The 15,154-nt window shown below is 42.6% G+C and overlaps 1 protein-coding gene across 1 annotated transcript in view; it reads left to right on the top strand.

Moving 5' to 3' along the window:
• Nucleotides 1–10,163: 10,163 nt before the first annotated feature.
• LOC147114272 (uncharacterized) overlaps nt 10,164–15,154 on the top strand; it is a 180,293-nt gene continuing 175,302 nt past the window's right edge. The window contains exon 1 of the mRNA XM_085996101.1: nt 10,164–14,620. Within this exon, the coding sequence (XP_085852227.1) occupies nt 12,152–14,620 (2,469 nt within the window). The 5' untranslated portion in view covers nt 10,164–12,151. The remainder of the gene's footprint in view (nt 14,621–15,154) is intronic.

Here is a 15,154-nt window from a genome sequence, read left to right as displayed (position 1 = left end):
GCTACTGATCCTGACCTTTTTACTATTTCAACCGACACTGGCGAAATCTGGACAACCCGTCGTATGGTGAACAAGGATGGCAGAAAGCAAAGGCTGCTGATCTTGGTCAAGGATAACGGAACACCATCCCTATCCGCCACAGTGACTATCGTCTTATCAGTCGCGGAGGGCGATGCAGAAATGTTATCTGATGCAAGTACTTTGTCTGATAGTCCTGGGTTAACTTCTGACATAAGTCTTTACTTAGTCGTATCTTTAGGGATAGTCTCGTCGATTTTTCTAGTGGTTTTAATTATGCTGGCTGTCAAGGTTCATAAGCGCAGACATGGTTTTGACGATCGCAGTTGTTATGTGGAGATGTGCCGCTGTTTTCAAGCAAGGAATTCGCTGAATGGGATTCAAAAAGCCAGCCGCAACATTCAGATCCCTCCTAACTACGTTGAGGTATTTGGAGGAGATCCACTTTCCCAAAGTTTCCGCTACGAGACGGGTTCGACTTTAAATTCGTCCAAGAGGGAAGTCCTGTTTCCCGAACTGTGCCCTTCATCCTCAGGGAAGAATTACTTCAACAGCGAAGCAACGGGAAAAGAAGAAACCCCACTGAAAACAAAGTCTGCAGACAATAGGAGCACTGTAAATAGTGAGGTGAGGTATTGGCAAAGAACAACGCACGGGTTTGGCTTTGGGTCCACGGGTAGCCAGTCAAACATAGCAGCACAAGATTGGGTGCTCCCTATGGATTTCTAAGACATTTTATTTTTCATTTTTTACAGTTAACATGCCCAATCCAGCCTCAAGGCAGTGTTTCAGAATGCGCTAAGTGTGTTGTAGAGCTAGTAATTGCAGCTTTTTAGATTCGTAATTCGGCCCCTCTCTACAACCCCCTCCTTCCTCCTCCAGCTCATTTGAATGCACACAGTGCGTGCTACTGTTACGTGCAATGACATCATTACGTCGTTAAGCGTAACAGCGAACCATAAATCGTATCTCAGAGAATGTAGCAGTCAGGATAGATTCCCAGCTGCCACCTACTTATTTGATCCTACTCGAACTGGGCTCAAGTCGAACTCGATTAAAGATAAGGTGAAGTGTCCAAAATTAATGCGGGAGGATTCGCAAATGCCTGCTTGATTAAGAGTACCGCGATGAACAGTAATGAGTGATGGGGGTGATAGGAGGGAAATTAAAAACTGCAGCTGTTTTAAGTTATTTTAGTTCACTTTTTGTGGTCATCAAGGCGAGGAATGGGTGCCCTATATTTTAGGAACCTAATACCATAATTATGCATCGCCAGCTCAAGTGTAGCTCCGCGAAATGGAGCGCAAGGGTGCAGTTAGACGGCAGGAACTGATTTATAACAGTCGCCAACTTATAGTGATGAGTAATCAGCTGATGTAATGCCAGTTCCATATTGTTGTCCTTTCAGGGAAAGTGTGGGGGTTTACACCCATATACGCTGCTCAATGACTTGTGGCTAACATTTTGGTTCAATAATGTTAGCAGAGAGCATAAGGAACAGCCTGCCCTCCGGCTAACAGTAAAAAAAAATAAGATGTGTAATGAAATTGGGTGGGCACCTATTGCAGTTGCTATGTCACACCTCTAAAGCCGTAGTGGTGTGAGATCACTCCTTATTCAGCAAGTCCAAAGATGTGCGGGTTAGGTTGATTGGCTATGATAAATTGACCCTTAGTGTTAGGGGGATTAAATACGTGGGGTTACGGGGATAGGGTGGGATATGTGTTGGTGTAGGGGTTACAGGGATCGGGTGGGATATGTGTCGGTGCAGGCTCGATGGGCCGAAATGGCCTCTATCTGCACTGTGGGGTTTCTGTGATTCTGTGTGATTCTGTGAAGGATTGATTGGGCCGAATGGCCTGTTGCCGTTTTGTAATTTTTTATGCAATTCAATGCAATTTCAACGTTTAAAATCCAAAACGTGCGATATACAAGGTTCCAATCTGCGCCTGCTGATCGTTAGCTCAGCCTCGCAGCAGAACGGGTCAGTTGTGCCTGTGGGACCACAATAGCCCACCAAGAAACGGCGCTGAGAGAACTCTATGAACGATTTTAACTACTATTTTGGTTGTGAGCAACAGCTGTTTTGGCTATGCGTCAACTGAAATCTAACAATAAAACGCCGAGTATCGGTGGGCGAGCTGATTCCAGAGCGCGCTAAATTGATCAGGGCGTCTTGTATCATTGAGCTTCACACAAATTGCAGATAAACCGAGTTGCGGTGTCATGTCAATTTCAAAAAAGTATTTATTTTGAAACATTTTAATGTCAACAGAGAATCGGCGGCTTCGTCTGATCTCTTCTGACTGGCGTTTAGAAACTATTGAATGGAGTTCTCTCCAAGTGCGTAAATAGGTGTAAAAATCTCGCCGATTCTGCAGCGAGTGCAAAGGAGACCACAGTCCAACTCCAACCAGTTCCCCAGCGCTCTAGCGATACAGTAGAAGACTGGTACCTGTAATATCTGGCCCCTGACAGCAAACAAAATGGTAATTCCATCCAATTAGTCGGGGCTCCATTCAAACCCATGACCAAGGTCAAAAGAATAGTGTGCCAATGCAGTGTGCCAACCTTCTCTCCGGGATTTGAATTTTATTCAGCACATGTTGACTCGACGGTCGAACGTTTACCTAAATAACATCGAAGTGCACAATTTCACCAGGAGAGTGGGAGGTTTAGCTGAACCATCATAATGTGTCACAATGAAATACTCATTGAGACCTGTTAATATTTTTCAGAGTTCGATAGAGCACCTATAATTAGAGCACCTAGGGAGGAACAAGATATGCAGTTTTAATATTCAAAAAGGAAGTAAAGCGTCGCACTGGTAACAACACACCAGTTGGCCTAACATCCAATGTTGGAAAATACTCGAGAAGCTTTTGCAGGATTCTACAGCTGACAATTGGGGATCACAGGTATTCTAAGAAGGTTTTAGAAATGATAGGCTGCACCCTACGAATGTCATGGAATTATTTGAGAGGCAACTAAACTAAGGTAAATCAGTAGATGTCTTTTATTTACAGTTTCAACAGTCAGCAACATTTACCAACAGTCCAGAAGTGAGATTGATAGGAGCGTTTAAGGCTCCTGGAATAAGCTGCACATTATCTAGATGAATGAGAACTGGCTTACTGCCATAAGACAGAGGTCGGTGCCAACTGTTTGCAGGTATATTGTACAAGGATCTATTCTTCGATCTCCACTGTACACTGTTTGTAAATCACGTGGACAAGGTTTAGTAGTGTTATCAATGTTCCCAGTGTCACAACGGTGTGTGGGCAGGTCGTGAGTTGAAAGAAACTTGATTATTTTTAGAGTGACATCTACCAATTGCTAAAGTTGCGTTGAGCTTTGAAGTATGCTTGTTAATGTGAATTTAAAACATGGGATTAAAGTATGAAAGATGTGGAACAAAGTGCATATATGAACCGTATCAGTAAGCCTAAGTACCAGAAAAAGAAAGAAAGACTTACATTTATATAGCGCCTTTCACGACCACTGAACGTCTCAAAGCACTTTAGAGCCAATGAAGTACTTCTGGGGTGTAGTCACTGTTGTAATGTTGGAAAAGCGGCAGCCAATTTGCACACAGCAAGCTCCCACAAACAGCAATGTGATGATGACCAGATAATCTGTTTTTGTTATGTTGATTGAGGGATAAATATTCGCCAAGACACCAGGGAAAACTCCGCTGCTCTTCTTTGAAATAGTGCCATGGGATCTTTTACATCCAGCTGAGAGGGCAGACGGGGCCTCGGTTTAACGTCTCATCTGAAAGACGGCACCTCCGACAGTGCAACACTCCCTCAGCACTGCACTGGAGTGTCAGCCTAGATTTTTGTGCTCAAGTCAATGGAGTGGGACTTTGAACCCACAACCTTCTGACTCAGAGTTGAGAGTGCTGCCAACTGAACCATAGCTGACACTCTAAACAAGAAAAACATAGATATAGGAGTGATCATTGATCCTAACCTGAAAGCATCTAGTCAGAGTGTAGTAAAAGCATGTAGTAAAAGAGTGAGGCATAAGACAAATGGAGCATGCAGAAGTGGTTTTGAAGTCATAACAAATTATGCTGAAATTGTACAAATTAACCATATGACTAGTTCTGGAGTATGGTCTGCAGTTATGATCACCCTACCTCTAAAAGATCATGCCTGCATTAAAAAAAGAGTTTAAACTGTGACCATGGTGATTTTAGAAGTTCGGGGATTAAGTTTTGCCCAAAGGGTTAAGGAAATGCATTGAGGGGTAATGCACGGAAGCCTTTAAAATATTGAACATAATAAGCTAATTTGAAGATGACCAGCCACTTAATTGGACCGGAGTTTAAGACGAGAAGATGTAAGAATAAAATTCTCAAGATTCAAGCAAGATTAGAGATTAGAAAACAACATTTGTTTCACAAGTTAGTGGATGGGTGGGGCAGAGAAAGTTGATTTGAGGTCAAAAAGCACAATTATAAGGTGGTTGGATGGTTAGCCATTTGGATGAGAGAAGAACGGATGAAGTAAATCTTAATGGTAAGCCTGCCATTGGTAGTGGGGAAAATGCTAGAGTCCATTATAAAAGGTGTAATAGCAGAGCACTTGGAAAACAGTGACAGGATCGGACAAAGTCAACATGGATTTACAAAAGGTAAATCGTGCTTGACTAATCTACTGGAAATTTTTGAGGATGTAACTGGTAGAATAGATAAGGGAGAACCAGTGGATGTGGTGTATTTGGACTTTCAGAAGGCTTTCGATAAGGTCCCGCATAAGAGATTAGCGTGTAAAGTTAAGGCACATGGGATTGGGGGCAAGGTACTAACTTGGATAGAGAACTGGTTGGCAGACAGGAAGCAAAGAGTTGGAATAAACGGGTCTTTTTCCGAGTGGCAGGCAGTGACTAGTGGGGTACCGCAGGGATTGGTCCTAGGACTCCAGCTATTCACAATATATATTAATGATCTGGATGAGGGAACTAGATGTAATATCTCCAAATTTGCAGACGACACAAAGCTGGGTGGGCGTGTGTGCTGTGAGGAGGATGTTGAGAAACTCCAGGATGATTTGGACAGGTTGGGAGATTGGGCAGATGCATGGCAGATGCAGTATAATGTGGTTAATGCGAGGTTATCCACTTTGGTGTCAAAAACAGGAAGGCAGATTATTATCTGAATGGCAATAGATTGGGAGAAGGGGAAGTGCAACGAGACCTGGGTGTCCTTGTGCACCAGTCGTTGAAGGTAAGCATGCAGGTGCAGCAGGCGGTTAAGAAGGCAAATGGTATGTTGGCCTTTGTAGCGAGAGTGTTTGAGTACAGGAACAAGGATGTCTTGCTGCAGTTGCACAGGGCCTTGGTGAGACCACACCTTGAGTATTGTGTGCAGTTTTGGTCGCCTTATCTGAGGAAGGATGTTCATGCCATGGAGCGAGTGCAGCGAAGATTCACCAGACTGATACCTGGGATGGCAGGAATGACGTATGCGGAGAGATTGGGTCGATTGGGCTTATACTCGCTGGAGTTTAGAAGAATGAGAGGGGATCTCATTGAAACTTATAAAATTCTAACAGGACTAGACAGGCTAGATGCAGGAAGGATGTTCCCGATGGCGGGGGAGTCCAGAACCAGGGCTCACAGATTAAGGATAAGGGGTAAGCCATTTAGGACAGAAATTAGGAGGAATTTCCTCACCCAGAGAGTGGTGAACCTGTGGAATTCTCTATCACAGAAGGCAGTTGAGGCCAATTCTTTAAATATATTCAAGACGGAGTTAGATATATTTCTTAAAGTTGAAGGGATTAAGGGATATGGGGAGAAAGCAGGGACAGGGTACTGAGTTTGGATGATTAGCCATGATCTCATTGAATGGCGGAGCAGGCTCGAGGGGCCGAATGGCCTACTCCTGCTCCTATCTTCTATGTTTCTATGTACCTATTAATATGTTTTATGGGAGTATGGGGAAATAATTAAGTCTTCCTGAAGTATGAATTAGCAGGTGGTAAAGGTTGGAAAAGCATGGTTCAATAGTCAGACATGGGCTATGAATGGAATTGAATTAATGTGCCCGAAGATTTAAGCTTTTATTTTTCTATGGCAGATTCTCAATTGCTGTTCTGTTAGATATTCCTTGGAGTTACAATCTCGAGCTAAGTTTTCGCAATAGACAGAAATGTCCACAATAGTAAAATAAAACTTATTTCCATTTATAATTGTGCAACAATAAATATAAATATTCTGCGCCTGTTTGAGACCTTCCAGCTTTAAGAAATGAAGAGTATTCTGACTGGTTGAATTTCAATGTGCCTCTGTTCACCAATCAGAAGCTGAGATGTGACTGGTGATCCGGCCTGCCCCCTTCACAACCCAGACACCGTCACGTAAGATCAGACGCACTGTAACATTGGATAGCGAGCAGCTCCGAAGGATTTGTGCAAGAATCCAGTGACAATTTTAGTCAAAATGAGGAGATTTAAGTGAAATAAGCCGAGCGATTCGCAAAATGTGCAGGTATTTGGTGCATCGTAGTCATTCGAGATAAATAAATCCAAGTAACTGTTACAAGAATAATGAAAGGTGCGGTCTCGTACTGAGAAAATTGGAATGTTTTACGCTGGAAATGAGATTTAAAATATATTGGTTGCTAAAATGCCAAATATTGCTCTGGGTATTCTTGTGGAACCTAGTTTCTGGGAAGATTCGCTATTCGATTCCTGAAGAGCTGCAACTGGGCGCCTTTGTTGGGAATATCGCCGCCGATTTGGGTTTAGATGTGAAGCAGCTCTCGGCTCGCAGTTTGCGGATTGTGGCCGGGCCCAGCGAACAGTATGTGGACGTAAATTTAGACAATGGAATTTTGTTTATCAAGGATAAAATTGACAGAGAACAGATTTGCGGGCCGAGCCTCACTTGTGTGTTAACTTTGGATGTTGTGCTTGAAAATCCCCTCAATCTGTATCAGGTTGAAGTGGAGATTCTCGATGTAAATGACAATGCTCCCAGTTTTCCAAAGGACGAGCACCGCCTTGAAATCTCCGAGCTTGCTGCGCCGGGAGCGCGCTTCCCCCTCGAGTCCGCGCACGATCCGGACATTGGAAACAACTCAGTACAAACCTACCAGCTCCTCCCGAACGATTATTTTATTCTCGATGTAAAAATGCGTAGTGGGAAAGGAAAGTATCCAGTATTGGTGTTACAGAGTTCCTTGGACAGAGAAACGGAATCCACCCACAGGTTAACGCTAATAGCCAAGGACGGCGGGATCCCTGTAAGATCGGGCACTGTTCAGGTTACAATCATAGTAAAGGATACTAATGACAACGCTGCGGTTTTCCCCCAGTCGGTTTATAGGCTCAGCCTGTTGGAAACTGCACCCACAGGAACTCTTGTAATCACATTAAACGCCACTGACTTAGACGATGGTCTAAATGGGGAGATAATATACTCGCTCAGTAGCCATAATTCCGCTAAAGTCCGTGAACTATTTAACGTGGATTCTAAAACTGGTGAAATCAGAGTAAAAGGGAATTTGGACTATGAAGAAATCAGTGCCTTTGAGATTAACATACAAGCAACGGACAAGGGCTCTGACGCAGTTGCTGAACACTGTGATGTTTTGGTGGACATTATTGATGTGAATGACAACGCACCTGAGGTGATTTTGACGTCTTTGTCAAGTACAGTTTCAGAAGATGCTCCGCTTGAGACTGTAGTGGCTCTGTTCAGCGCAGCAGACAAAGATTCGACACTAAACGGGCAGGTACAATGTCAGATAACAAATAAACTACCCTTTAAGTTAGATTCATCTATGAAGAACTATTATAGACTGCTCATTCAGCATCTACTGGACCGCGAACATACCTCCAGGTATGACGTTACTATAACATGCCGGGATGCGGGAAATCCTCCTCTCACATCCAAGAAAACCATTCGGGTAGAGGTTTCGGATATAAATGACAACGCACCAAGGTTTACGCAGCATTTATACACGGCAAACGTGATGGAGAACAACGTCATTGGGACTTCCATATTCTCAGTGACAGCCGTCGATCCAGATGTAGGACAGAACGCTCGACTGAACTACTCTATCCTGGAGACTCAAGTTCAGGGCGCCTCAGTAGACGGTTATGTCGCCATAAACTCAGAGAGTGGCGTCATATTTGCTCAGAGATCTTTTGACTACGAGCAATTGAAAAACTTTCAGATCCAACTTCAGGTCCAGGATTCTGGAGTCCCACCACTTGCCAGCAACGTTTCAGTGGATGTTGTTATCCTTGATCAGAATGACAATGTTCCAGTGATCGTGCACCCATTACCCGAGTATGGGTGGACAGCAACAGAGACAATATCCAGGCTTGCAGAACCAGGCTACTTGGTTGCCAAGGTATCAGCCACTGATGCTGACGCCGGTCAGAATGCTCGTCTTTCTTATCAGATTTTTCAGGCCACCCATCATAACCTTTTTACTATTTCACCAGACACTGGAGAAATTTGGACTATCCGTCGTATTGCGAATAAAGATGCCTCTAAGCAAAGATTGGTGATTGTGGTAAGAGACAATGGAACACCATCCCTTTCTGCCACTGTGACTATCATCCTATCTGTGGTGGGAAGCAATACTGAAATGTTTTCTAATGTGAGTGGTTTACCTGAAGACCCTGGATTCAATCCTGATATGAGCCTTTACTTGGTCATCGCCTTAGGGATAATTTCTATCATTTTTCTAGTGATTTTGATTATCCTGGCTGTTAAGATTCATAAAAGCAGAAATGGTTTAGGAGGACATCAGTGTTCCCTAGGTGTTTGTTGCTGCTTTGAAACAAGAAATTCTCTGAATGGAATTCAGAAGGCCAGTAGAAACCTTCAGATACCACCGAATTACGTTGAGGTATTCGGGGGTGATCCACTTTCTCAGAGTTTCCGCTACGAATCATGTTCAACATTGCATTCGATGAAGAGAGACATCATCAACCCCAACACCTGCAGATTATCTACAGACATGCGTTATGTCCGGAATGAATCTATCGGGAAAGAAAATCCAGGAATGATGAATTCTGTAAATTACAGCAACACTGTAAACAATGAGGTGAGGCGCTTCTAAAAAGAGGTGAAAATCCTCAAAAGTTTGATTCACTTGTACAGGTTTTTGGGTTACATTGAAGCGAGGGTAAGGGACTGGTGTCTTAAATGCACCATTCGCAGTTTTCTGCATTATTTCACTTCCAGTCAGCATGCCAGCATCACTGCTCTTTAGTCGTATCTCCCAGGATGTGTTTACGTTCCTTTGCGAATATAGGTAACTCCAATGCATTGTTCATTTGGGTTTAACAAGTGTCCTGGAAGCCCACAGGATTCTGTGGACACTTTTAAACCCAATGGAGTTTCTTTAGATGTATAGCAAGTGTTGACATTGCCCCCCAGCCTCTAAACGGTTGAATTTTAACTATCTGGAGAGCAACTCTACATACATGTATATTCATGCCAGTACAGGACACTTTCCTTGGCAGCAGAATATAAGTGCATCCACGTACTGCAAACAGGTTGCTTACTTCTAAGTTGTTTTGGTCTCAGATAGATCGATTTAATTAATTAATATCAGGAGGTTTCTGCGTTCCAGAATAACCTAACTGATCAGGTTGTTTTGTATCGGTAGCCTTCAGAGAATTTGCAGAATTACTGAGTTCTTGTCAGTTCACTATTTAAAACTATTCACTTTGAATCATATTAGTGTCAACAGAGAATTAGCACCTACATCGGATCACTTTTAACTGATCTTTAAATACCAGTGAATGGACTTCTGTACATATGTGTAAAAATGTGCAAAATATCTCGCCCTTTCTGGAGAGACGGCACCTTCCAACTCCAGCCACTCGCTCACACCCCATCACACTCTAAAGATATGGTAGGTGACAGGGACCAGTAATATCTGGCGCTTGACAGCAAAAGGAGAGATGATAAATTCAGCCAATTAGTCTGGTCGGAATTGAAGCTCATGCACGAGAGCAAAAAGGGCAGTGTGCTAATGTAATATGCCATCCTTCTCTCCTGGATTTGAATTTTAATCAGCACATCCTGGATCTACGGATGAACGTTGGCACAACTAAAATCAATGTGGTGAATTACAACAGGAAATTGTAGGTTTGGCTGAATCACCAAAACATGTCGTAATGTAACATTAATTGAGACCTGTTAATACTTTCTGAGTTCTATAAGTACAGCACCTAGGAACCTAAGGGCAACGTGCAGTTTCAATATTCAAAAAAAGGGTGAAGCACTGTACTGGTAATAACACAACAGTATACCCAACATCCAAAGAGAGAAAGCACTTGCTAACCATTTGTATGAAGCTACAAATGATTGCTGGGAAGCACAGGTATCCTAAAAAAGGCTATAAAAATGAAAGGCTGCAACTTACCAATAGATTGGATTTATTTGAGAGGTAACTAATTAAGTTAAATCATTAGATGTAGTTTACTTAGATTTTCAATGGACATTTGACAACAGTCCACAAGTAAGACTGGTTCTGGAGTTTAAAACTCATGGAATAGATGGCACATGGTCTAGGTGGAATGAGAATTGGCTCAGTGCTGGAAGCATTGGTTACTATTTCCAGCCGTTATTTTTGCAAGGAGTCTTTTGTATTCCCACCGTTCACAAAGTATACAAATCATAAGGACACGGTGTTGTAGTGTTATTACTTTTTCTAGTGAGACGGAGGTATGTGGGCAGGTAGTGAGGTGGAAGAAACATGATTATTCTCAGAGTGGTATGTACCAATTACAAAATTTGCCTTGAGGTATGAAATGTGCATGTTAATGTGGATTAAAAATAAGATAATACATATATTAACAGGTATCAGTAAGCCTGTATAAAATAAACATATAAAGTTCTCCACTGGCCTAGGCTGTAAAAGTAAATATAAATAGTTAATGGAGTGATCATATATTATACACTGCAAGCATGTAGTGAATGTAAAAGTGTTAGTAATAAGGCAAATTGAGACTGGAGATGAGCCCAGAAGTACTGGTTTTCAAGTCATAACAATATATACTGACATTAAACAAACTATTTAGAGTACTGGAGTATGGTCAATAGGGTTATACCGGAATTAGAAAGAGTTTGAAGGTTGAACATGAAGACTTTAGATCATCTAGTACGTTTTGATTAAAGGGAGCTGCATTAATGTTCACTTTAGAAAAGAAGATAGAGGGATATATGTAAGCAAGTCTTTAAAAAACTGAAAACTACCGATAAAATTGAATATAACAAGTGACTTAACTTGAACACTAATTGTAAGACTAGGCGAAGTAAGCAGAAAGTTCTCAATAATTGAGCAAGATTACAGATTAGAAAAACAGTTATTTCACAGGTTAGTGGATGCGTGGCACCGGGACATGAGTGGATTCGAGGTCAAAGAACAATTTAATAAGCAGGCTGAATGGATCGCTGTTTGGAAGAGAGGCGGAGAATTATAGAAATCTTAATGGCACCGATTGTTTGTTTTATGGCAAGTAATCATCAGGTGGTGGAGGTTTGGAAAGCCATGATGGAATAATCATAGATGGAGTATAAATTGATTTATGCCGGCACTTTACGTTCATCTGCCTTTCTTTCTTCTAAGCAAATTATTTATATCCGATCTTAAACTATTCATTGTAATTCTGTTCTAGAGACAATTTTCTCGCAACAGCCTGAAATACCCACAATGCTGTAATAAACCGTAGTACAATTTTAATTGTACAACGATAAATGTAAGTGTTCTGCTGCGGTTTATGACCTTCCAGCTTTAAGAAACGAATCCTATTCTGATTGGTTGAATTTCAATGTGCCTGTGTTCACCAATCAGAAGCTGAGATATGACTGGTGATCCGGCCTGCCCCCTTCACTACCCAGCCACCATCACGTAAGATCAGACGCAGTGTAACATTGGATAGCGAGCAGCTCCGAACGATTTGTGCAAGAATCCAGTGGCAATTTTCGACAAAATGAGAAGATTTAAATGAAATAAGCCGAGCGATTCACAAAACGTGCAGGTATTTGGTACATCGTAGTTCTTCGAGTTTTAAAATATATATCCAAAGAACTGCTCAAGGATAATGAACGGTGCGATCTCGTACTGAAAAATTTGGGATGTTTTACGTTGGAAATGAGATTTAAAATATATTTCTTGCTGAAATGCCAACTATTGTTCTGTGTGTTCTCCTCGTGGAATCTCGTTTCTGGGAGGATTCATTATTCGATTCCTGAAGAACTGCAACTGGGCGCCTTTGTTGGGAATATCGCCGCCGATTTGGGTTTAGATGTAAAGCAGCTCTCGGCTCGCAGTTTACGGATTGTGCCCGGCTCCAGCAAACAGAATTTGGACGTAAATTTAGACAATGGAATTTTGTTTGTTAAGGAGAAGATTGACCGAGAAAATGTATGCGGGCCGAGCCTCACTTGTGTGTTAACCTTGGATGTTGTGCTTGAAAATCCCCTCAATCTGTATCAGGTTGAAGTGGAGATTCTGGATGTAAATGACAATGCTCCCAGTTTTCCAAAGGACGAGCTCCGCCTTGAAATCTCCGAGCTTGCTGCGCCGGGAACGCGCTTCCCCTTCGAGTCCGCGCACGATCCGGACATTGGAAACAACTCAGTACAAACCTACCAGCTCCCCCTGAACGATTGTTTTATTCTCGATGTACAGATGGGCAGAGGGGGAAGAAAGTTGCCAGTGTTGGTGTTGCAGAGATCCTTGGACAGAGAAACAGAATCCACCCACAGGCTAAAGCTAATAGCCAAGGACGGCGGGGTCCCTGTAAGATCGGGTACTGTTCAGGTTACAATCATAGTAAAGGATATTAACGACAACGCGCCTATTTTCTCCCAGTCGGTTTATAGGATCAGCCTATTGGAAAGTGCACCCACAGGAACCCTGATAATCACATTAAATGCCACTGACTTGGACGATGGTCCCAATGGGGAGATAATGTACTCGCTCAGTAGCCATACGGCCGCTAAAGTCCGTGAACTATTTGACGTGGATTCTAAAACTGGTGAAATCAGAGTGAAAGGGAATTTAGACTATGAAGAAAGCAGTGTCTTTGAGATTAGTATACAAGCAATGGACAAGGGTACTGGCGCAGTACCGGAGCACTGTGATGTGTTGGTGGACATCATTGATGTGAATGATAACGCACCTGAGGTGACTTTGACGTCTTTGTCAAGTACAGTTTCAGAAGATGCTCCGCTTGAGACTGTAGTGGCTCTGTTCAGCGTAGCAGACAAAGATTCGGGACTAAACGGGCAGGTACAATGTCAGATAACAAATAAACTACCCTTTAAGTTAGATTCATCTCTGAAGAACTATTATAGACTGCTGATTCAGCAACTACTGGACCGCGAACAAATCTCCAGGTATGACGTTATTATAACATGCCGGGATGCAGGAAACCCCCCTCTCACATCTAAGAAAACCATTCGGGTAGAGGTTTCGGATATAAATGACAACGCACCAAGGTTTACGCAGCATTTATACACGGCAAACGTGATGGAGAACAACGTCATTGGGACTTCCATATTCTCAGTGACAGCCGTCGATCCAGATGTAGGACACAACGCTCGACTGAACTACTCTATCCTGGAGACGCAAGTTCAGGGCGCCTCGGCAGCCAGTTACGTCGCTATAAACTCAGAGAGTGGCGTCATATTTGCTCAGAGATCTTTTGACTACGAGCAATTGAAAAACTTTCAGTTCCAAGTTCAGGTCCAGGATTCTGGAGTCCCAACACTCGCCAGCAACGTTTCAGTGGATGTTGTTATCCTTGATCAGAATGACAATGTTCCAGTGATCGTGCACCCATTACCCGAATATGGGTGGTCAGCAACAGAGACAATATCCAGGCTTGCAGAACCAGGCTACTTGGTTGCCAAGGTATCGGGCACTGATGCTGACGCCGGTCAGAATGCTCGTCTTTCTTATCAGATTTTTCAGGCTACCCATCATAACCTTTTTACTATTTCACCAGACACTGGAGAAATTTGGACTATCCGTCGTATTGCGAATAAAGATGCCTCTAAGCAAAGATTGGTGATTGTGGTAAGAGACAATGGAACACCATCCCTTTCTGCCACTGTGACTATTATCCTATCTGTGGTGGGAAGCGCTACTGAAATGTTTTCTAATGTGAGTGGTTTACCTGAAGACCCTGGATTCAATCCTGATATGAGCCTTTCCTTGGTCATCGCCTTAGGGATAATTTCTATCATTTTTCTAGTGATTTTGATTATCTTGGCTGTTAAGATTCTTAAAAGCAGAAATGGTTTAGGAGGACAGCAGTGTTCCCTGGGTGTTTGTTGCTGCTTTGAAACAAGAAATTCTCTGAATGGAATTCAGAAGGCCAGTAGAAACCTTCAGATACCACCGAACTACGTTGAGGTATTCGGGGGTGATCCACTTTCTCAGAGTTTCCGTTACGAATCATGTTCAACATTGCAGTCGACGAAGAGAGACATCATCAATCCCAACACATGCAGGACTTCTACAGACACTCGTTATGTCCAGAATGAATCTATCGGGAATGAAAATCCAGGAATGATGAGTTCTGTAAATTACAGCAACATTGTAAACAATGAGGTGAGGTGCTTCTAAAAAGAGGTGAAAATCCTCAAAATTTTGATTCAGATGTACAGGTGTTTGGGGTAAATACAGCACATTGAAGCGAGGGTAAGGGATTGATGTCTTAAATGCATTATTCGCAGTTTTCTGCACTATTTCACTTCCAGTCAACATGCCAGCATCACTGCTATGTAGTCGTATCTCCCAGGATGTATTTCCGTTCATTTGCGAATATAGGTAACTCAAATGCGTTGTTCAATTGGGTTTAACAAGTGTCCTGGAAGCCCATTAGATTCTGTGGACACTTTTAAACGCACTGGAGTTTCTTTAGATGTATAGCAAGTGTTGACATTGCCCCCCACTCTCGAAGCGGTTGAATTTTAACTATCTGGAGAGGACCTCAACATACATGTATATTCATGCCAGTACAGGACACCTTCCTTGGCAGCAGAATATTAGTGCAGTCACGTACTGCAAACAAGTTGCTTACTTCTAAGTTGTTGTGGTCTCAGATAGATAGATGTAAGTAATTAATATCAGGAGGTTTCTGCG

This window comes from Somniosus microcephalus, chromosome 8, assembly GCF_052327205.1.
Source record: "Somniosus microcephalus isolate GS21.2 chromosome 8, FLI_Smic_1.0, whole genome shotgun sequence".
NCBI classification, from domain to species: Eukaryota; Metazoa; Chordata; class Chondrichthyes; order Squaliformes; family Somniosidae; genus Somniosus; species Somniosus microcephalus.
The sequence above is the reverse complement of the archived record's forward strand: the minus strand, read 5'-3'. Positions and strand labels throughout refer to the sequence as shown.